Here is a 24,609-nt window from a genome sequence, read left to right as displayed (position 1 = left end):
CGCTCTTCATAACATACTTTTTCATTGAGCCTTATGAATTAGACAACCTTGGTTTAATATTTTTTTAAAAGTAGTTTTATTCCGGAGTAGTTGTATTCCGGAGTGCAAAAGTTTTTCCAACAGAAATGCGAATGGTACTGTTATATTTAATGGTCAGGTCAGTTCATCCATCTTTAGTGAGATATCCATTTCCAATATATTGATGACCTTGATGAACCATAAGTTCATTCGCCTACACCGCAGAACTATTCCCCGCTGCTTATTCTGTCATTCCACAACAAATTGCTTCAATACACATAGTTTAAATACTTCTAGAAACGATGGCGTTTTTATATGTTTGCCTCCATTGCAACTACACTACTCAACTTTCAAATTATCGATTGCTGTTATTTTTCAAAACAGTCAACCTAGTAAGCTAATAAAAATCTGCTTTGATTTAGAATCAAATCTCAAAATAAGAGTAAATTTTAGATCAAATATACAAATTGTGCAATATAGACTTGAGTAAAGCTTCGCGTAAAGTAGCCCCAATTTTAGATAAAATGGACATATGGTAACCAATTACCAAAAAATAAAAAATACGGACAAAAAGTACCAACACAAATAATTGTTTTATATTGCCAGGTTAATTTCACGTAATCTGTATCCTCTTATCTAATAATTTGACTAATATATCATACTTTCCCAAGAGAATTTAAGTTACAATGATTATTGCGTATATTTTATATTTCAGTTTCATCGCCTACTACGATTATTTGCAATCATTTTCTTTCACCTACTTCCATTTTTTTTATATTTGTGTTGAACCAGTGAATAATACTATGTTTTGTTTTTGTCAAAATATAACGCTAAATTTGAACTAGAGGCTCAAGTATCATTCTTTAATTTTGGCGTAAAGTAGCCCCCCGCGGCCTAAAGTAACCCCCGATGACGGTATTAATTTTCCTTGGTTTTGATATACTTTTCTATATAAACATTCAGTTAACAAATTTTCTATTGCGATTAGAGCTATGTTCACCTTTTTACATTTTAACGACATTCAATTAGCTATAGATTACTGGGTAGGGAAAGTTATGAAAATTAGAGCCATAGTACTCAAGTGAGAGCAAGGATGTGAAGTAAACAGATAGGAAAACTAGAAGTGTCAGGGTCATTAGAACAGGCTTAATGTCATACGGGTTTAATCTTTGTCTTCTGCTAATGAGGGTCGAGCTTAGGCAGTATAACTACGAATCACCCGAGTTCACTAGCATGTGTCCTGGCATCGATGTCGGTTGTCACGGTAAAGATAGACACGTTAGACATCGCGTTTGGTCAGTCGTTCGATTGAAACACAAAGTGTGTTTTGGTTTTTGGAGATTTGCGTCAAGCCGGCGCTAATCTATTCCGACAAAAAGTTAGTGTCGGTTTCTGATGAGGCGAAGCCGAAACGCACCCATGTAATAAATTAAAACTACAATAAATTGTATTTTGATCCTGTAAGATCCCGTGCGCGCAACCTGTTATTGAAGGCGGAGATCTTTTTTCGCGTTGGGAAGATGTTCCTTTTCTCGCCAAGTTCGGGGTTTTCCATGTCTCTCTTGTTGCTGTTTAGGTCCGTATTATCTTGATTACTGCCATGATACTCGCGTTCAGATGTCCTTCCTGGTTTCTTGCTGTTGCGGGTCACCAATGTGAAAACTTCATCCTTGGTGGTAGCTTCTTCACTGGTGGTATTAGTTGTTAAGTTTGAAGCTTTTGTCGTTGTCATTATTTGCTTAACTGCAGCCACAAATTTGGCAGCCGTTTGGGGTTCAGGTAAGGATATCGGAGCCTGTGTGTTGGCATATCTTTCTGAAGATGAGCTTTTCTCAGTCGTTTCTGGGTAGGGTTGTCCGTAAAGTGCCGTTTGTTCACAGAACTAGCACGCATTAGTTTGACACCATTTGAAATACCTGGGTAGTAGTTTCTCCATGTGTCCTCCGTAATAGATTCCACTGATCCTAAATACGACATGAATCTATTAATTGTCAGTTTGCAAGTAAGTGGAGATAAATCATGTAATTTAACTTCAATATTTCCATTATCCATGTATATAGGAATCTTTATTTCAGCATTGTCACAAACAAGCACGTGTTTTAAGTTGTTCTGCAAAATTAATCTTTTCGCCTGGGCGAATTTGGTGAAGGTTGCTCAAACTGTATGACTTCCGAAAACCGAAGCTGCACTTTCACCTTCAGCAAATGTTCCGTATCACGAATACTTGGTCTTATGCGAAAAGACCTGAAGTCAATGGCCACTGTGTTAGGCCGAATAATCACTTTTTTTATGAGACTCATACTACGTTCACACTACGAGTTAAAACGTGTTTTAACGCTATCTTGATGACATTTTTCTTGTTGCTAATTGTTATAACATGTTTTAATTCTGTAGTGTGAACATGGTATCAGTCTTGATAGATCACGTAAAAATAAAAATAACGGTATCCTTTGTTCTTCAGACAATGCACACAAGTAACTGTTTTTTTTTCGTTTGCTTTGCACTGGCTCGGACAGAAACAGGAGCACTCTGTATATCGTGACCGATGCCTTTGATGGTTGAAAATAGACTGAAATCCAAGCAGTTGTGGTCACATTTTGGAAAAAAATGCACCTTCACCATTTTACGCAGAATTCATTAAAATCGGGATTTGTTGCGTGATCGTACTGCACATCAGGAATCAGATCTCTTATTCGCAGAAAATTCAATAGCAGCCGATGGAAATGTTGTATATTCTATTTAAAACCAAGTTTGTGAAAATCGGTTCAGAAGATTCCGTGAAACCGATGTGAACAAATAATAACCATTTTTTGTAAACATTCTCTTCAACTCGTAACTCCGGAACCAGATGTCGGGTCAACATGGAACTCAATAGCAGCCTATGGGAATACCTTTCAATTGAATCTTAGTCTCTAAAAAACGGCTCAGCCATCTCCGAGAAACCGATGTGAACATTTCGTTAATATATCCGCACATGAACACGCGAACTAATATTAATGAACAATTTCAATATGCGAATCCCAGGTTTGGTTCATGGATGTACAGTGTACTCTGAGTTCAAAGAAATTAAAGCCACTTGCTTACCAATTCAACGGACAAAAATCTCGACACGTAAATAGATAATTATTTTTATCTTCACATGGTACCAAAACAAGCCTGTCATGATGAATATAAATTGATCGTTATGGCAATGATAAGCTTATTTTGCCTATATTTATCCGCATCCAACATCATCCTTTGTCTCAGTTCACCCACCCGAGGCGCAGAGAGGATAGGGTCATTATTTTGACATACCCAGATACATTTTTCCGAATGAATGTACGTTCGCCGCAATCGGGAGCCGAATCTGGCAGACAAGAGGGTTTAAGCCTGTCATCACAACAAATATGTTTATCTGGGCCGGATCACTCAATATCAGTGTGCGTGTGGTCGGTCTACTGGACAAACACACCATTTCTGTTAAAGTTTAACATTAAACATGGCATAGCATTATTTTTGGTTTTGCCATAACACCCAAGCGCCCGGTGAGGAAGGAAATGACGGACAAAAAAGAACCTACCATAAAAAGGTAGTTGTTTGCAAAATGAGACCGACCCGTAATCAACCTCAGGCAATCGGTTTATTTGTGGAACAAGAAAGCTGTTCCCTGCTGGCGTTCAAACGCAATTTGCCTTTCGGGGTTCTGATTGTGACAAAGATATCAGTGCCACGCAATTATTACGTCAGTCACTGGCTTTTCGCTTAGACATTTAAGTTAACGAAGGAAAGTCAACTGTTTGTTGATCATTCCTCTGCTTGGTAACAAAATTCTTATTTACGCGATTAGTTTGAATGATGGAAAAGAAAACTGAATAATTGGAAATAAAGCTGCTTGATGGAAGCGGGACGTTCCTCACACTCTCAAGTTTAGCATAGACGACCATGCGCCTCCATCGAAGCTAAAGCTTCAGTCAACCGGCGATCTGGTTAGCGCAATAGTATTCTAAGGTGATCAGATACTTACAATAAAAAAGACACTCTTCGACACCCGGTGGCACGTTTCAATTTCTGACAAATGGTCGTCCAGTGCATAGGGATCCAATTCCACTGCTGTGCTATCGTTTCCGGTTCCAAAGTGAATGTCGACAATTTCTACCTGTGTGCGGAAAAGCAGAAAATCAAAAAAAAAAGCGTTCAACAAACAACCAATGTAGCACGAATTGGAAACACAATCTTGTGTCAGCCGTCAAATGCTAAATTTCCATAAAGTTTCGCCTCAATTACCTCAATTTGCCGATCGTCGTAAACCGACTGTAAATCAGGTCCAATCACCTCCAGCAGTAGCCGGCGTTCCTCTTTGAAGTCTTTATCGTGGTCGCAGCGGTGAGTCCGGGTTGGTTAGCAATGCGTGGGTGGGTAGATAGAAAGAAACGATGCGGCAAAAAGTAGGAAAGAGGAAAAAAACGTCAGAGATTGTTCAACTTGAAATAACAGAAGAATATATCGAGGGGTGTTTGAGATTTTCTGGTGCTAGTTCAACCGTGTGTTTCGCAGCAGAACAGATATGTTGGGTCGGTGGAGAGCTGAGTAAACGATCACCGGGTGATTTATTTTTACCAGCTTAGTGGCAAGCCGTGAACAGGAAGTTTTACATTTCCGTTTCAGAGTTGTTAGAGGGTAATATATCAAACATCATATCGGCTTCAGAATTAATTGGTTCAATCGTCACGTTCTCCATGTTATTCGGATATTTGTCAGGTCGGCTCATAATTTTCCTTGATGGGAAGGGAAAAGGAGGAGAAAAGAAATACAAGGGAATGAAAAATGACTACACAAAACAGGCAAACACAACACAAAACAATCTGGAATCGCCACAACCGTAGACATATCATACCTATAGGAACAAAAAAATTGTATTGTCAAACCACGCCCCGAACTTCCCGCTAAATTTCCGATTTTCATGAAAAATATTCTGTTTCATAAGGGACATAAAGTGTACCTTTTGGTATGAATATTTTGTTAAAACTCCTTTTTTGTTTAACTTATTGAATTTTTATTAAAAAATTAAAAATTTAAAAAAATGAATGATAATATTTTGTTTCTTCAATTTTGTATTGCTCGAAAACTACTTTATTACCCATGGTCGCATAGTTGTTTTCTGTGGGATTTTCAATTTTTATGGGACTGATATGCGATCATAGGCTGTTTAGATATTTGAATGAAATTTTGCTCACTTATAGAAGGACGTTTACTCTGTCTTATACAGTATCGATTTTGTTGATTATTTTCGGCAAATTTGAGACTAAGAGAATCTCAAGCAATGAAATTAAAAGACGGATAGGTATTCTAGAGCGAATCAGTTATAAACTTAGAACGGAAAACTAAGACTAGGCAGGCTAATATGGACAAGATTGAAAGGAAATGTGAAGAATCCTTTGCCTTCTGCTAAGTAGGAGTTGGGCGTTGCACCCAAGTCTACAGCATGGTCTGTGGTAGAACATAACTCATCATCATTGGCGGTAAAACATGATGATGAGTTATGTTCTACCATAGACCATGAGGTAGACTTGGGTGCAACGCCCAACTCCTACTTAGCAGATGGCAAAGGATTCTTCACATTTCCTTTCGATCATGTCCATATGAGCCTGCCTAGTCCTAGTTTTCCGTTCTAAGTTTATAACTAATTCGCTCTATAATACCTATCCGTCTTTCAATTTCATTGCTTTGGCTTCTCTTAGTCTCAAATTTGCCGAAAATAACCAACATTATCGATACAGTAGTACCTTGCGGCAATTAAAATATAGTAACATATGAACTAGTACTGTCTTATACAATAAATATACAGGGAGAACCTCTAGAGGTGTGATCGGCAGTGGCGTAGCCAGAAATTTGGTTTGAGGGAGGGGGGGGGGGGTTGACGAAAATCGTTGATTTTTCTAAAATGCTTCAAGATAATATAAATTTGATAAAATATTGACAGTTCACAAACAAAAACTGTTCAGTGGTTACCATTCCATTCTAAAAATAATTAAAAGATAAAGAATACCTTCAATATCTTCGTAGAGTTTTAAAATGGAATATATCTTACGGTTAACAACACAAAATTTCAAAACCATCAGCTTCGAAGGTTGGTCATCAAATGGTGAATACTTCCCAGTGTTCACAAGCTCCTATCTCATGCTTTCTTGTGCGGCTATTGATAACATTTAATCTGTATCCCGGCATCGACCGGGTACTACCGTCTTTTGCAGTAGAAGCGAAATGAGAAGGTGCGAGTGGGCATGTGCGCTATAACCCTACCGTAGACAGAACTGAATACGTGAGGTGGCAAAGAAACCCCGCGCGGCTGTCCGAGGAGACAGGAGGTTGTGTCAAACCCAACAAGCCGCCCGGAAAACACCACGTTACGAAGAATCAGGAGGACAAGGCGGATCGTAATAATAGATCAAAGTCCACGTATCGAAAAAAGGTCTACGATTGGAAACGTGGCACATCGAACTGTAAGTCTTTTTGCTTCCCTGGATTCGAACGAATCCTACACAATGAGCTGAAAACTCGCCACTTCAAAGACGTAGCATTGAAGGAACTTGTCTTGGCAGGACAGAATGCGTGCAAAAGCGGGCATCGCGCGGTTACATTCTACTAGGGTGACGGTACAACAAACAAGTTGGGATCAAAGAAACTAGGTGTGTGGATCAAAGGCCTTTTCTACAACTACAGCATCGTTAACGTGCACTGCCCTCACGAAGCGTAACCCGAGAACGAGAAAGATACCTTTTACGCGCATTTGGAGCCCGCGGCAGAATGTGAAGCTCCTCATCAGCGACATGAACCTCACCCTTGAGATTACCTGATTAACAAATTTACAACCAAATCGACCACGTTATAATGAACGTAAAAATTTTCTCCAGCATCACAAATGTGCGCACCTTCCTCAGTGCGAATATAGATTGGAAGATACTCGACGGAGCATCTGTATAGAATTATGAAAATTCTACGAGTAGGTAAATCGCTCAAGCAAAGGCTATGTGCCACAGGCTGACATATGAAGAGATAATAATGGATACCTTCTTACGACCGAGTGCGAGCTGATCGATAAGTGAATTATGACGAACATCGAAATAGCAGTAGACGACGAGAGTATCGCAAAAATCAGTCTGGAGACATGCGCAACCGATGACAGATTCCGAGCGCAAGATCTACCGAAGATTCATGAGGTGATCTGCGGGTTGAGGGCTGATAAAGCCGCTGGAAATGATCAACTGCCATGTTAGCTACTAAAACACGGAAGAGAGGCGTTGTGTAGAGCACTCCACTGGGTGGTTTTAAAGATCTGGGAGAAACAGATTTTACTTGAAGATAGGATGGAGGAAGTAGTATGTCCCATCTTTAAAAAGGGTGTTAAGCGGGATTGTGGCAAATAGTTATCGAGCAATGATATTGCTGAATCACCGTTAGCAAGCGAGATCGTTGAGAAAACTAGCATATAACGCCCAAATACGGATTTCCGGACCAGCGAAAATAGATCGAGTGATATGTGATGAATATTAGAAATACTTTTGAGTCCTTTTAAAACTCGGAAAGGGCTACGCTAAGGTGTGATAATAAGAGCTAAGATTGACACGGTTTTCCGGAAGTCTGCTCAGCTTTCTAGCTGCGCCGGTAACGTCAATAATGTGCCACACACTCTTGAGACGATGGTGGGAACGTACATCCGACTGACGGTTGAAGCGATGACGATGATATCAAGTTGGTTGATACCCGCACAATTAGGGCAGATTGTTGGCGAGTTACAACGGGTAGCCTAGAACAACATTTCAATAGCCTACCACTCGTTGGCATGTTTTAACCCGCCTAGTCGCCATTTCGTTTACTGGGTGAGCTCGTGTATTTGGGCTCACTAATGACCGCCAATAATGACAACAGAGAAATATAGAAAAGTATTCTAGCAGGTGAATGTTGTTACTTTGGGCTTCGAAAAACCCTTCGATCGACGAAGGTACGACACCGAATGAATTTAATCTTCTACAAATCGCTCATTGTACCGGTTGTCTTCTACGGTCAAAAAAACCTAGAGCATGCTGGCGGGAGATCAATGCGTTCTTAGTGATTTTGAATGCAACGTCTTGAGAACGATGAGTTTCTAGAGCCATTTTACAGAGTTGTTCACTATTCTGAAAACATGCAGCCGCCCAAATTTCGCTGAGCAAACAATACGCCGTCTCCGCATTCCGTCTTTCATGTGCATCCCATTGTAGTACTTCTAAAATTATTATTTAAATACTAAAAATTAAATATTTTTTTATATTAAATTGGTAGGGGGGTGACCACGCTACTGATGATAGGGGGGTTTCTTTTCGCTCTACACATACCGTCAACTCTCAACTCTCAAACGTTACAGACTTATTATACTTCTTCAATAAATATCATGTTTGGTTTTTAATATCTATAACTCAAAAAGTATACACCCAGGTTTTGTTTACGCGGGAGATACGTACAGCGTAGAAAAAAAAACCGCGTACAAAAACCGCGTTAATATGATAAAAACCGCGTTAATTATAAAATCCGTGTTAATTCGAAAATCCGCTTAAAAAACTCTCAGCAAAAGACTTATTTTTGAGAATATTTTTGGAAGTTATTTTGAATGCAATACTCGTCAGGACCATTCCGAAAATATCCATATTGATTGGGTTATGGCGAATTTCGCCAAACCGGAAGTCGCCATCTTGGATTTCAAAATACCGTCAAAAATCAACTTCTGGCAGCTACTCGTCAACTCCATTCCGAAAACATCTATATTGTTGAGTCTTTTGCATTCAAAAGGACTTATATTTTTGCAAAAACCGAGCAAAATATTTTTTTTCAGAAAAAGTCTAAGTCTTTTGCATTCAAAAGGACGTTAATTAGAAAATCCGCGCAAAAAACGCCGTAATTGGAAAATCTGCGTAAAAAACGCGTTAATTGGCAAATCCGCGAAAAAAAGCGATAATTGGAAAATCCGCATGAAAAAACCGCGTTAAAACTTCGTAAAAAAAACCACACAAGAAAAAACCGCGTAAAAAACTTTGTATTTTAAATCGTTCGATTCCATTGGAAAGAAAATTGCAGATTTTCTATTAAATGGAGTTCTCGCATGTTTCAGTTAATTAGTTAAAGTAACCTTCTAGAAGTTTTTTTTTCAAAACTTTGCGATTTTATCGATTTACGGTTCATTTATCAAAAAAACTAAATAGTTAATATTTATTTTATTCAACTTCAATACCATAACCATACACTCACACCCTGTCTTCCTCAGATTTGACCTCCTTCAGCCTGCTTCATAATTGCCCAGTATTTTTCGATGGGCCTTAGATCCGGTGCGTTGGGAGGGAATTATATTTTTGGGTACGAAAGCAACCCCGTTGACTACGTACCACTGCAGGACAACATTTGAATAGTGGCACAAAGCTAGATCCGGCCAGAAGATCGTAGGGCCCTCCTGTTCCGCCAACAGAGGAAGCAGACGCTTCTGTAGACAATCCTTGAGGTAGATCTCCCCGTTTACAGTCCTGGTAGTCACGAACGGCGCACTCTGTTTGCCTCATAAGCAGATCGCAAGCCAAATCATGTATTTTTTGGGAAACTTTGAAAGTTTCTGCTTCCTTACTTCCTCCGGAACATTAAACTTGTCCTGGGCGGCGACCCGGAAGTTGTAGGAAGTCCGCCTTGACGTAAGCCTCATCATCCATGATGCGACAATGAGGCTTCGTCAGCATCTGGGTGTACAGTTTCCGGGCTCGCGATTTTCACACCGTATTTTTTCGTTCGTCACGATTTGGAGCCTTCAGCGTATGTACGTATGCTGTCCCTCGTGATTCTTGACACCCTCAACGAAAGACTTGGACAGATTCAACTTATTGGCCACATCCCTGACCGAAGTATTGGGATTCCGCTTAAACGCGTTCACTACACGCTTGTGATCTTGATATCACTAATAGAACATCTATTCTGACCGCATTTCTCCTTCCGTTCGATGCTCAGAGCAGTGCTGCGAACTTTCAAAATCAGTTAGCTATTTCTGCTTGCATTTACCGAAAGCAACGTTCAGATTCACCGCCTCCCTCATTCATTAACCTTCCAACTGGCTAAAATTTCATGCAGCATCCAATGCTTGAGTGCAGAGGAAATATAAAATCCTTCACCAACCAAAGCATTCATTTGTTATTATGTGGATGGTTTGAAGGCAGAAGTTGGAATCTTCGACATTTTCGAGCATAAGTGAACAGCGTAATCTATAACTGGTGCACTTTTGAGCAATAATCCCTCTCAGAGCTAGCAAAGAAGAAAAAAATCAGTTTACTTGAGAAACCGAACATGCCCGAATCTGAATGCGCTGCGTCAGGAGAACGAATGACGAGGGAAATGAACCAAACATTTCATTCATCGCAGCGAGCATGAATTGAAATTCGTTTTCTTTCAAGTTCAAGCAGGGATGTCAATTTTTTTAAGCTCTGGCTCAGAATTCGGCAGTAACGTTTAATCACACGACTCATCGAGTTTTTCGTGAAAACCACGAAACGACTTTTGTTGACTTATTACGAAACAGCATCATTCGGCAAACGAATTATTCGCTGCTATATACGAAAGTCTTTATAATATTTACGAGCACCATTTGTCCAACCGTCAACGTCAGAAGAGCTTCAATAGAGGTAGAATATGGAGTGGTTGTTGTTATTGTCTGATAATTGTTGATCATCACGACGGTCATGGTCTGACTATTTAGTAATAGTATCCGTGTCCGCCGGTTTCAGGAAGATTTCCCGAACCTATTTCGCTTCCAGTTGTTCCAGAATCCGGAGCAGTACGGTTTCAGTTGGGCCATCGCGAACCGCTCGTTAGTTTTATATGAATTAGTTTGAGTTTTTCTATGCCGCAGCAATGTCAAAATAATATGCTATTAAATACGAAAGCTTCTCTTAGATGAAAGAAATGAATTCATGCGACTAACGAAACTTACGTAATATACACAAGCGTTTCTTTAAATTAACGAAACATTTCGTTTCATTTGCGAAAAATAATGTCGTATTTTTGTTCGAAGCTCCTCCTCTTTCTCGATGCAAGTGAACTTATTTCATTCGATGGCCTGCCCATTTGGCTTCGAACCAAAACTGAACCGAGTACAAAACCAGGGGTCGTATGCGAGTGCGGCATCATTCGTGTTACACCCATACTGGCAACATGCGCTCATCTAATTGCGGTATAGGAGGAAAGGCGAACGATAAGCATAATTCCCGCTAGGTTCGTGCCGGTCTCCAGTTTTCTGTTCGTTTGCTGAGAAAGGGTCAATACGACGAGCGTGTCGGTGCCGGAGCACGCGTCTACCTGGCCGCAGTGAATGTCTTGCCATCGTATTGGAGCTGGCAGGAAATGCTGCCTGTGATACAAATGTAGCAAATACATCAAAAGAAGGCTTGCGCAACTTTAAAAGTAAAGTTTCTTTCCGAAACAATAAAAACCGGCCTTTTAAGGGTAACTATCTTCTTCACATAAAGAATTGAAATTGTTTTCACTACGGACCATGGCGCGAATAATTCTTTATTACTGCTGCTGATGCTGGCTGCTTATACGACAGTCAAATGTGGATGGTGAAAAACCGATTCGCAGGAATATGTACTACTATCACTCGTTCGTTTTCTCGTCATGTGCCTTTATTTTCCTTTTTGCTACTAATGCTGGTATAACCAAAACTAAAATGCGTCTTTCCCCCACCATCCATTTAGTGGCAAATGTTGCCAAACGGATTTATAGCTTTTCATCAATAATAATCCTACAATATTTTCAAAGAAATGCAGATTTGAAAAGAAGAAAAATAGTTGGCGAATTAATTTACCTTTTTAGCCATAATTATCACGAAAAATCATTTGAAAATTTACAACTCAAATGTGATTCCGTTGCATATCATTAGATTTGAATTAACCTTTGCGTCCCCGTGATACTTTTCACTCATCAACTGAGGTGCTCAATTCGCTCTAGTTTTAACAATTGTCAACGGATTTAAATCAAACCAAACGACCGGAAATCATTCAAGTTTCTTAGGCTGTATATATTGGTCAGGTCAGATAACCGGTTCTGGATTTACACGGAAATTCCGTGGGGTCTGACCTAGGGTCATTTTAGCTATTTTCTTTAACTTTTCAACGTCTAGCTATAAGTCTGGTATTATTATAGCCCGTTATGGTATTATTATAGTACATCATCAAAACTTATATACAAACCCTTTGAAGTCATTTTGGGATGGTAATGACCACATCCGGGCATCGTGGAACCGGTTCCGGGGGACCTAGTAAATCCGAAATGCGCTATCTTTACCAAAAGGCATATCAAATATTACAAATTTTCATGAAAAATACACAACGATGCCAAGTGCATGCTCATAGACTATTACTGGACCCTTTCGGAAGCATTCGGGGCATCCAAGAATCGATTCCGAGAAATTTCCTGGAACGGATTTCCGGAAACAGCAAGCCTTATCTATTACAAAATTGAAAAAAAACCTGTTTTAATCCACCTAGAGGTGCTTTCTCATTTCTCAAAACTATGATTTAATAGCTGGTTCGTACAATATAACATTAAAGAAATGTCTTTCATTCTTATTACATTTGGTAAGTATATATAAGAGCACATTTTTGCATACATCGCGGTATCGGTTTGAATCGGTGTTTTCTATGTGATCGCACTCCACAACCCTTAACTCCGGACCTGGAAGTCGGATGGAGATGGAATTTAATATCAGTTTCCGGGGACGCAACACCTTTCATTTGAGACTAAGTTGATCAAATCAGTCTAGTCATTTTCGAGAAACCAATATAACCGTTATTCTGAATTTGGATGCTTCCGGATTCGTCGATGGTGGCCAGTGTGGCCAAAGAGACTTTGAATGACTGTTGGTGACCTAGATCTACAAGTTCAACAGTTGTGTTTACATTTTGGAAAAAAAATCACCTTCTTACATTCATCGCAGAATTCGTTAGAATCGGGATTTTCTGCGTGATCGTACGTATCACCCTGTAATTCAGGAACCAGAACTCGGATCCTCACAAAAACCGATGTGGACAAATCAACAAATTTTGTTTTGTAACCATACTCTTCAACTCGTAATCCGGAACAAGATGTCGGTTGAAAATGAAATTCAATAGCAATCTATGGGAATATTATACCTTTCATTTGAATCTTAGTTCGTAAACATCGGTTCAGCCATCTCCGAGAAACCGATGTGGACATTTTGTTAACAAATCCGCACATGCAAACACATACATACATACATACATACATACATACATACACACAGATATTTTGCGATCTCGGTGAACTGAGTCGAATGTTATATGAGACTCGGCCCTCCGGGCCTCGGTTAGAAAGTCGGTTTTTGGAGCAATTGCATAACCTTTCTATATGAGAAAGGCAAAAGAATAATATTTAATTAGCTTAATCAGAATTAGTGCAATGTTATCTTCATGTGATTATATTTTGAAATGTTGGTGGAATGGGTTTGAAAGTGAAGGGAATGGGGGGTTAGTAGAGTGTGAGTGGAGGATGCGTCAGAAATCCTTCATCTTATTTCGGTATACGGGGTGGATGAAGGAAATGCGGGCGTGAGATTGGTCCAAGGGGAGGGGAGTGATGAAGGAGAGAGGTGGAAGGGCAAGGCGGGGGGGAGGGTCGGCGACGCAATGCTCAACTGCATATTTTGCTTTCCATTTGAGACTTGGTTTGAGAAAATCGGTTCAGTCATCACCGAAGAACCGATGTGACTTTAATTGTGGAATATGCCCGGAATTCGGAACTTCCGGAATCGTCGATAGTGGACAATATATTCAAAAAATGTTTGATTGGCAATCAGTGATCTAGATCTGCGATTAGAAGTAATTTGGTGACCATTTCAATAGTTTTTAGCCTCTGAGGTATTACGATTGTACCGATTTATATGGGAAATTCCAGTGTATCCTTACTAACACCCCTGTAACTCCGGAAGCAAGAGTCAGAACCGAATGAAATTAAGCATCAGTCAATGGCATTACTGTATCTTTCATTTGAAATCAAGTTTGTAAAAATCGGTAGAGAATTCGTTGGGGAATGGGTGTGATATTAGCTTAGGAACTTGGCGGGTTCCCCGGGGGCGTCATGAACCATCATAGGTGGCCAATGTGGTCAAAGCTGCTTTAATTGACCATTAGTGATCCAGAACCGCAAACTAGAGTAATGTTACATCAATTTTAATATGTTTTACATCATTTTAACATCATGGTGGTACCAGTTTATATGGGAATTTGCTGTGTGACCGCACTCTTCAACCCGTAACTCCGGAACCGGAAGTCGGATCAACTAAAAATTCAATAGCAGCTTATGGGAGCGTTATACCTTTCAGATGAAACTAAGTTTGCAAAAATCGGTTCAGCCATCTCTGAGAAAATTGTGTGAGTTTAAATGGCACACACATACACACACATACACACACACATACATACACACACAGACATTTGCCGATCTCGACGAACTGAATCGAATGGTGTATGACACTCGGCCCTCCGGGACTCGGTTAAAAAGTCGATTTTTACAGTGATTGCATAGCCTTTCTTTATATGAGAAAGGCAAAACATACCTCTTATGCGGCACATCAAATTATATCACCGTGATGATGTATGAACAATGTAATCTTGTTTTAGGTCATCTAGACATACGGGGATACTTTGGGACAGCATCCGGATATTCCGGAATCCGGTTCTTCGGAACAAACATTTTTTAGTAAATTTGCCTGTCATGCGGCACATCAAATTACATTAGTTTGATGATGTATGCACTTTGCGATCATGTTGTATGTCATCCGGCCACAAGGGGACACTTTACGACCGGATCCGGAGTCCGGTTCATCCGACCAAACATTTTTGGTGAATATGCCTGTCATGCGGCACATAAAATTACATCAGTTTGATGATTTATGAACATTGCGATCAAGTCGTATGTCATCCGGTCACAAGGGACAATTTTGAACGGTTCCGGATGTTCCAGACTCCGGTTCATCGGACCAAACATTTTTAGTGAATATGCCTGTCATGCGGCACGTCAAATAACATCAGTTTGATCATCTATGAACATTGCGATCACGTTTTATGTCATCCGGCCACAAGGGGACACTTTTCGACCGGTTCCGCAATTTCCGAAATCCGATTCCTCGGACCAAACGTTTTTGGTGAATATGCCTGTCATGCGGATTATCAAATTACATCAGTTTGATGATTTATGAACATTGCGATCACGTTGTATGTCATCTGGACACACGGGGACACGTTACGACCGATTCCAGATGTTCCGGAATCCGATTCTTCTGACCAAACATTCTTGGTGAATATGGCTGTCATGCGATACATCAAATTACATCAGTATATTGATCTAAGAACAATGCAATCACGTTTGATGTAATTTGGTTAGGTTGAGACATTTTACGACCGATTCCGTTTATTCCAGAGTCCGGTACAAACATTTTTGGTAAATATGCCTGCCGTGTGGCACATCAAATTCCATCAGTTTAATGATTTATGCACATTGCAATCCCGTTGTATGTCATCTGGCCACAAAGAGATACTTTTCGACCGGTTCCGGATGTTCCGGAATTCGGTTCTTCAGACCAAAAAAAGAGATGAGGGATTTAATCCAGGAAAAAGACATCAAAACATGTCGTCTGTTGCAACTGCAATACACCTGTTTGCAAGAAGCACGATACAGTACATAACATGCATTCAATGTGATTACTTGTTACAACCAGTAGCACTAGCGAGAAAAAAAATTTAAGTCATCAGTTCACCAACTTTCGTAACTAACTACAAGAAAAATCAGCGTGTTTTTGAAATAATATAACGAAATTAATGTTCTGCATATCAAGCTGAAGTTATTTGATGTACCTCACGTCCAACATATTCACCAAAAATGTTTTATCCGTTGAATCGGATTCTGGAATAACCGGAACCGGTCGAAAAGTATTTTCGTGTGCCCAGATGAGCTAAACCGTGATTGTATTTCTCATAGATCGTCAAGCTGATGTAATTTGATGTGCCGCATGACAGGCATATTTATGTGGCCGGATGACAAATAACGTTATTGCAATGTTCATAGATCATAAAACTGATGTAATTTGTTTGGTCCGAGGAACCGGATTCCGGAACATCCGAACCCGGTCGAAAAGTGTCCTCTTGTGGCCGGATGACAATCAACGTGATCGCAATGTTCATAAATCATCAAACTGATGTTATTTGATGTGCCGCATGACAGGCATATGCACCAAAAATGTTTGGTCGGATGAACTGGACTCCGGAACATCCGGAACCGTTCGTAAAGTGTCCCCTTGTAGCCGGATGACATACAACATGATCGCAAAGTGCATACATCATCAAACTAATGTAATTTGATGTGCCGCATGACAGGCATATTTACCAAAAATGTTTGTTCCGATTCCGGATTCCGGAATATCCGGATGCGGTCCTAAAGTATCCCCCTATGTCTAGATGACCTAAAACAAAATTACATTGTTCATACATCATCACGGTGATATAATTTGATGTGCGGCATGACAGGTATGTTTTTTTTTCATTTTTTTCATAGATAAGGCTTGCTGTTTCCGGAAATCCGTTCCAGGAAATCTCTCGGAATCGGTTCTTGGATGTCCCGGATGCTTCTGAAAGAGTCCAGCAATAGTCTATGAGCATGCAATTTGCATCGTTGTGTATTTTTCATAAAAATTTGTAATATTTGTACAGTCTAAGAAACTTGAATGAATTTCCGATCGTTTGCAAGTGGACGAATTGAGCACCTAAATTGATGAGTGAAAAGTATCACGGGGACGCAAAGGTTAACGTCCCAAAATTTAGTCACGACACTCGGTTATGTCGTAGACAGTACCCACCCATATATTTTATAATGAATAATTTTAAATATTCCTCCCCCAAATCACTTTTTATCCCAAAATTCTGATAAGTACACACTTAATTTTTTCTGCCGAATCTCAGCCTTTTTCGCTTCTTTTGTCGTAATCTCAACAGCTGAGATCTCAGTAAACATTTTTTTTTGTTGAGATCTCACGAGTGACGTTTGATAGCAGAGAGTCGGAAAATATTTCACTGAAAATCTCACTTTACTGAGATATCAGTTTCTAAAATTGCTGACCACACGCCTGTTGGGAAATTGCCGAGCCGAACACTTAATTTTTTCTGCCCAAACTCAGCTTTTTCGCATCTTTTGCCGCAATCAGAACATATGAGATTTTAATAAACAATTTTTTGCTGAGATCTCAGTAAAAGTGACATTTGACAACTGAGACTCGGAAAATATTTTACCAGTAAACAAATCTCATTTGTTCCCTAAAATTGATTTAAATTTTTTAAATCGACTGTTTTATATGTTTCATTAATACAATCTAGAGATTTGGCGTTTTAGGAAAAATGTTCGACATCAAAAACTCTGCAAATTATTTAAAAGATACGCTAGCAAAATTTGAAACCCTTTTTTTAAGTTAAGTTTTTTATAAACTGCCACTTGGCAATAAGTTTAAATCACTGGCCAATATAGAACGAAACTATGTTTAATAATTTGTTTATCGGAAAGAATTGTGCGCCCTACAATAATTTTGAAAGAACATCCTAAAGCTCGCATCTAGTGTAAACTAAAAACACAAAAGCTATGTGAATAAAACCGTTTTTTCAAGAACATCCTAAAGCATACTTTTGGATTTCTTGTGGAAACTTGAAAGGTTAGAGCTTTCGTGTCTTCCGCAATTTTGTTTATAATGTGTTGTTCTACAATTTTTTTGGAGGTGAGCCGTTCAAAAGTTTGAATTTAGATCTTGCTAAAATTAGAACCATGATAGCTACTATTTAAACGAAAAGAAGAGCATGGCAAAGTATCCACAACTTTTCTGAACATATAAGGGTAAATTATTTAGTTTGAGTAAAGATTTAAAACTCCTATTAAATCACATTTTCGACCTCTGCACTGCTAGGTGGATCAAAAGCATGTGTACATAACATTGATGTAGTACCAGATAAAACCGCAAACGCCATTAAAAACAACTGAAAAATCTTGGAAAGCAAACACTTGATACCTTCTTCTGATCTGAAACGATCCATGAATGTACATCTAGTAAACTCAAGAGCCACAAGTTACGGTTGTTTGTGAGCTTACGGCACCGGTCGTTAGTCAAACATTTACGCTTAGGTAACAACATCGCATGGTAAAAATATCGCATTTCCGCACCGGATAGCAATCTTTCTAAACCTGAGCACCCCGCACAAAACACACGGTTGCAGTTCGGAAGGACCCAGTCAAGCAACACAAAGGGAAAGAGGAGGAGGAGGAGGGGAGAGAAACAGCACAGATGCCCTACCGATGTATAAGTAATCGCTTACCTTCCTTCAAACTTGCAACATAAATCTTAATAATGCGAGGAGACGGAAGCTTCGTTTTCTCGTTGTGATGCCCACGTAGTGCGTTGAATACGACTTCTTCGACTGAAACGGCCATGGTTGCTCCGCTTCCGGACCAAGTGCCACCCTCTCACACTCTAGTCTTCTCTCTCTGTGTGTGTCGGCAGTCTGGTTTTACATTTGCTTTTCCACCCGACAGTCGTGTCCTGCGGTTCTGAAAGCACTACCCCACTCACCCAACGCACGTATAGGAAAGGGAGTGACTACAGGTGTCTTGATATTAGAGTCCCAAGGCACGTTTCAACAGGCGGATATTTTTTCCTCCAGTTTCTAATTCTCTTGCTTTTCCACTGTACGTTTACGGTTCTGTTGGCGTGAGGCGACGCAATCCGTAATATAAAGCATTACCTCGCACGGAAAAGCTCGTTATGTGCTGGAAGTCTTGGATATAGCTGGCAGGTTGGTGCCGATGGTGAAAGGACCTTTAACTACTGGTTGCGTTTTACTCTCCCCTGTTCTACTTGGCAGGTGTGCACTTAGTCCACATTTTCACCGCCGGGATCAGACCGAAGCCGGTGAACATTGCATTGCTCTTGAACCTGTAAAGGAAAGAAAAAAGAAGTGAAAATGGTGCACTTAGTATTGCATTGGTCGATTTTTTGTTCATATTGGCACGGAATCACGTTAGGAAGTTAGCTGCAAATGGGAGAAAGATTCAAACGAAGTTTGCTAAATGCATTTGATGCCTTTTGAAAGGAATTTGGCTGAGGGAATGCGATCGTTTGCGCTACGGGTGTAACAGAACAAATTTGTTCATTTGGAAAGTTAGTTCTTTCTATAAAGTTAGTTATGTTGAAACATCCTTATATCATTCTTTCCCCCAACGTACGTGTAAATTTTTTAATGTTGTGTTTGGGTAAATAAAAATAGAGCACAAGATTCCAGCCTTTTCGTGGATGTAGATCTAAAACATAATACAGTCAACTAGTTAAGTTAAAAATGTAAATTAGTGGTACACGTTTACTATCTGTACTGCGACCTACAAGAGTGGACGATCTCAGATACTCTAAATCAGTGAGTCTCAACCTAGGGTCCGCGGATCCCTGGGGGCCGTGAAGTCGTTGCTGGGGGTCCGCGAAGAAAAATATATTTACGAGTGCATATTGAAATTTCTTGGTTCTTGGTTCCTACCAAACTGAAAATAACATATTAATAGTACACAAAATCGATGTTTATCCATGGGGGTCCGCAGCAACCCATGGTGATTTCTAGGGGGTCCGTGGTACGAAGAGGGTTGAGAACCACTGCTCTAAATGTCTCAGTCAGACTTATGCTGATTTCGGTTTTAGATCAGAGTCGCCCTAGGTTCGCCCTAATATTTACAAAATCCATACAAAAGTGACAGCTCAGAGCGAACCTAGAGCGACTCGATTCTAAAAACGAAATCAGCATTAGAGTTTGCCGGAAGTCTGAATCAAAACGCAATGAGCACAAGGTGTCGGGCAACAATATGCTAAACGGACCCAATGTTGCGTTGCAGGATCCCGAAGCTGCGGAATTCTTAAAAGTTGACCTGCTTACTTAAGGTCGTGAACGGCCAATTATAGAGCCTTGCAAAAATCATTAAAACTCACCCAGGCCCAGATAGCATGGTTCGAGTGGTCAGCTTGACGACACAGTCCGGAATACTGGAGCGGTCAATCCACAAGCTGGTCCCGCTTCCACTTCTTGATAATTTGAAGCCGTCAAACATTTCCGTTGGGAAAGATGTGCTGCGTCTTGACAGCCCGAAAAAAGTTTGAAAACGAACAACACAACAACGCTTGCTACGATCGATCGAAACATTTTGCAACGCGTAGCTGTTAATGAAACAGACAGGTATATGGCATCCCTATCCAGCTTTTTACGTGCCATAATGGCGGTCTAAATTGTTCAGTTCGTAATACGTTTAATGACCCTTTTTTGACAATAATCGTTTACGTCAACCGCTCAGTGAGATTAATTCATCCTACGTTAGTCCAATGCGTTGGATATTTATTTAATGAACGCCCGACATCTTCAACTGGGCGTTGCTGTCAAGCTGGCGTAAACAATTATTGTCAAAAAGGGTAATCATACGTATTACGAACTGAACAATTTAGACCACCATTATGGCACGTAAAAAGCTGGATACCGTTTGTATTGAACTGACATATGTCAATATCTCAGCGGACACACAAAATATGGGCCCCACTGACAGTTCAAATTGTTCTGCTCGTTTTGCTCGAAGCTCGATTTTCACTAGTCAGATACCATACGGAATGACTCAATTTTCAGACATTTGTTAACCTTCTTTAGGTGTTAACTTTTTGTAACGAATAAGGTGTTAGCGGGCCATATTGACCCCGATTTCGAACTCAGTTTTAAGATGCATTTTCCAAATCCATATGAATGAAATGAAAAACGGTAATATTTACCTGAAACTGAGAATTGAAACTCTAGCAAACATTAAAAACCAGTTCATATAGATTTGGTTGAAATTGCGTGTTAAAACTGAGTTCGAAATCAGGGTCAATATGACCCGCTTACACCTCATTCGTAACTTTTTTTTCTACAGCCCTTCAGGAATGAGCGAAAAATTTGAACTCTATTGACAATCGTTTCTCTCCATGAAAGAGTAAGAAATTCTGAACTTCTAAGTGCAAAACTTAAAAAGTTATCGCATTTTGAAAGTTCATTTGGGGTCATATTGACCCCACTACCTAAAGAAGGTTAAAAAGCGAAAATATTGGACAGCTAATTCAAGAAATTAGTTGTTTTCAACATGTCGGTGAATAACAAAAACTTTACACCATGATGCAGCAACAAATTAAACGAACTCGACTATCACAAAATTGTGTCGAATGAAATCGATTCTGTTTATTGTGGATTGACCCTATGCGACGTTTTAGATGTTGGCTTTGAAATCATGGCGGAGTGGCAGATACCTGGAAACAGAAGAGAGAGAAAGGACATTCTGACACTAAAAATATGCGCGTCGAAATAATAAGTTTTGTGGGTCGTTCAATGGAACAGTTTGGTGTATTTAAAGTAAAAAAAATGTTTGAATTTTTTTTTTGAAAATAGAGGCATTGAAATAAGCTAAGTTGTTTCATTGCAATTCGAGCCTCCAAACAATTAGTTTCTGCTAGGTGCACCTCTAAAGTTCCAAGAAAATAGGGGCGACATTATGGAACCATTTCGAATCGACTTTTTCATACAAGCTTGCATACAATAAATCTTTTGTTTCGAGATCCGCAATGTCACCCCAGTCCTCCTCTGAACACAGTAGGGGAGCCCGGGGCAAGTTGGCGGTTGGGGTAAGTTGGCGGAATCTCTTTTTCTCCGTTTCCATTAGACAAATAGCGCTGCCTCTTCTTGTGTAGCTCAAGTTATGTGAAACCCGTTATCCAATGTGGTTTTGTTGGAAAACGATTTGTTTGGTGGAAGTTGTGGGAGATATTGTGATTTCGAGCATACCAAGTAAATTTTCTAAATTTTAAATACTTTGCGTTATTTAGGGTGATTTTAAATCTATTTCCCGAATGATTCCATTTTTCGACAGCGCGTGAAAAGAGCTTTCAGTATCTGTATAGGTATTACATCTATCCAAAATCAAAAGATATTTTTTAAATAGTTTTTAATAAAATATGCACTTGGGGTAAGTTGGCGGTGCTGCACGCGTGGCAAGTTGGCGGTACTATTTACAATGCAAAAAGTCATCAAAAAAATTTATTTCTGTAATTCACTCCAAAGTAAGAAAATCTGTTTCTTGTGTATCTCGCCAATGTAGGAGACATTTATTTCGGCCAATTCCACGAAGAATTTCGAAAATTTGCTTTTGAATAAGGAGTACGCGTCAAAGTCAAAATGCCGGGGTATTTAAACTGAAATATAATAGCAAATGTCGGTTAATATACAGTTTCCTCGAAAAGACATTCAGCAGGTTCTTCATTTAATTGCTTAGTTTTTGGAGTATATTTAGATACCGCCAACTTGCTCCGGTGCCGGGGTAAGTTGGCGGGTTTCCCCCGTCACATATTTTTGTCTCTAAAAATGGAGACAATGCTTGAAACACTTTAAAAAAAAAATCAGAGATGTTGCCAAGAGTTTGCTCTTTCATGCCGCGTGTTCTATTTTGCAAGATCTACCTACATCAAAGCGATAAAAATTGAAAACTGAAAACACCGCCAACTAGCCCCGGTCTCCCCTACTATTTACAGTGCAAAAAAGTCATCAAAAAAATTTATTTCTGGAATTCACTCCAAAGTAAGAGAATCTTTTTCTTGTGTATCTCGCCAATGTAGCAGACATTTATTCCGGCCAATCGCATGAAGAATTTCGAAAATTTGCTTTTGAATAGGGAGTACGCGTCAAATTCAAAATGTCGGGATATTAAAGCTGAAATATAATAGCAAATGTCAGTTAATATACAGTTTTCTCGAAAAGACATTCAGCACGTTCCAAAAGGACCCTTGAAGTAATTGAATCTCCATTTGATTGCTTAGTTTTTGGCGTATCCACACATACCGCCAACTTACCCCGGGGCACATATCACATATTTTTGTCTCTAAAAATGGAGACAATGCATCAAACACTTAAAAAAATCAGAGATGTTGCCAACAGTCTGCTCTTTCATGCCGCGTGTTCTATTTTGCAAGATCTACCTACATCAAAGCAGTAAAAATTGAAAACTGAAAACACCGCCAACTAGCCCTGGTCACCCCTACGTTTCATTAGAACATTGCGTGATCTACACATATATCCGGATTATGCGCCCGAGGTATTCCAATTTTCCAGCACAGGCCAGTTTCCTTCCGTTGCGTTGCGTTGCAAAGCACGGTGCTATTCGTAGATTGCATACTAACGATTATCATGATGCCTATAGGTAGTTCAACTCATCTTGCTTGTAATATAAATGATCGGGAATGGACTTTATCTCTTTTGGGTTCAGTAAACCAATAGCATGAGAATCGTTCACCGATACTTAGGATAGGGTAGGAAATGTTGATGTAAGACCTACTTAAGGAAGGCCACCGACACAGCAACGCTTCCATAGGTATTACGGAGTTGGATAAAAGGACAGGTATAGGTCTAGGATTCGCCACAAGCAGGCAATGCGACCATGAAATGAATATATTTTTATGCGGTGGGATGGTTAGTCTCGGAGTACACGTATACTCAGAGGAAAGATATTTAGTTGTTTTTCTTGTGTTTAAACTCTGGATGGCCGGCCATCGAGAGTGATTTACTTGTCCCTTAACCTGCTGCAATTTGAACTCCAAACAGCCGGCCGTGGGAGTATTGCTACAACTAGCGTGATTTTTTCGAAATTATCTAGTGTTAATTGTGAAGACTAACAAAGTGAAATTAGGACTTGAAAAATTGGTCAACGGGTTTTGGAACCTTCTCTGGAGTTTGAAGTTAAGAAGCAACACCAAGACGTTTGTCAGACTCTAAAACGAGATTGGCCTACGTACGGTTTTTGTGTGGAAGAGTAAAGAGTCAACCATAAAAAGTGGAAATAATGCGAAATAAATCTACTGCACGAATTAAGGACGTACAGATGCTGCCTGCAACGGTCTTCGCGGGCAGATCAATAAAGGGTTCAAATTTTAGTTAGAGAAACAAAAAAAAGATGATGTGGTCATTGACTGTTATGTCATTTTGAAACCGAAACTGACACATGCTGGTTACGCTTCTGGATACGAGTCTCTCGAAACAGTCATTTTATATAAATGTTGTAAACATTAGAGCGAGCCCAGCGCGACCAGGATTCGCCTCCGGGTTTTCAAGCAAAAACGACACTAGTTGAATCATAAAAAGCTAAGAAAAATTGGAAATTTCTCACTTATCTGCAATTTTGACTGGGTTGTGCACTCTTGCTGATGAAAATGTTCCGCAGATGAGCCGGAAACCTCTGTCAGATGGTTGCTTGATTTCCTTCGGATTTCTGATCTTAAGTTGATTGAAATTTTCTTCCAGTGTAAACCTTCCATAATTCGCAGAACCCTCTGCTAGCTCAACATTCTATCCTTCAATCGTGTACACGATGTGGAAAAAAAGCACTTTTAAGCCCACTAGACAATCACATCAAATTTTTACTTTTGAAGAAATTTTCAATAGCAAGAAAAAATGCTTTCGT

At 39.7% G+C, this 24,609-nt stretch overlaps 1 protein-coding gene across 3 annotated transcripts in view; it reads right to left on the bottom strand.

The window, feature by feature from the left end:
* LOC131693028 (protein qui-1) overlaps positions 1-24,609 on the bottom strand; it is a 292,261-nt gene that overhangs the window by 153,921 nt on the left and 113,731 nt on the right. For 2 of the 3 annotated variants that reach the window (XM_058980495.1, XM_058980496.1), the window contains 3 exons: positions 18,429-19,045; positions 4,282-4,361; positions 4,022-4,153 (listed from right to left, as the gene is read on the bottom strand). In XM_058980495.1, the coding sequence (XP_058836478.1) occupies positions 4,022-4,153; positions 4,282-4,361; positions 18,429-18,543 (327 nt within the window). In that variant the 5' untranslated portion in view covers positions 18,544-19,045. Of the gene's footprint in view, positions 1-4,021; positions 4,154-4,281; positions 4,362-18,428; positions 19,046-20,080; positions 20,203-24,609 lie in introns of those variants that run through there. The other variant, XM_058980497.1, reaches the window with a different exon arrangement.

Source organism: Topomyia yanbarensis, chromosome 3 (genome assembly GCF_030247195.1).
Source record: "Topomyia yanbarensis strain Yona2022 chromosome 3, ASM3024719v1, whole genome shotgun sequence".
Lineage (NCBI taxonomy): Eukaryota > Metazoa > Arthropoda > Insecta > Diptera > Culicidae > Topomyia > Topomyia yanbarensis.
This window is presented reverse-complemented; position numbering and strand designations above follow the sequence as displayed.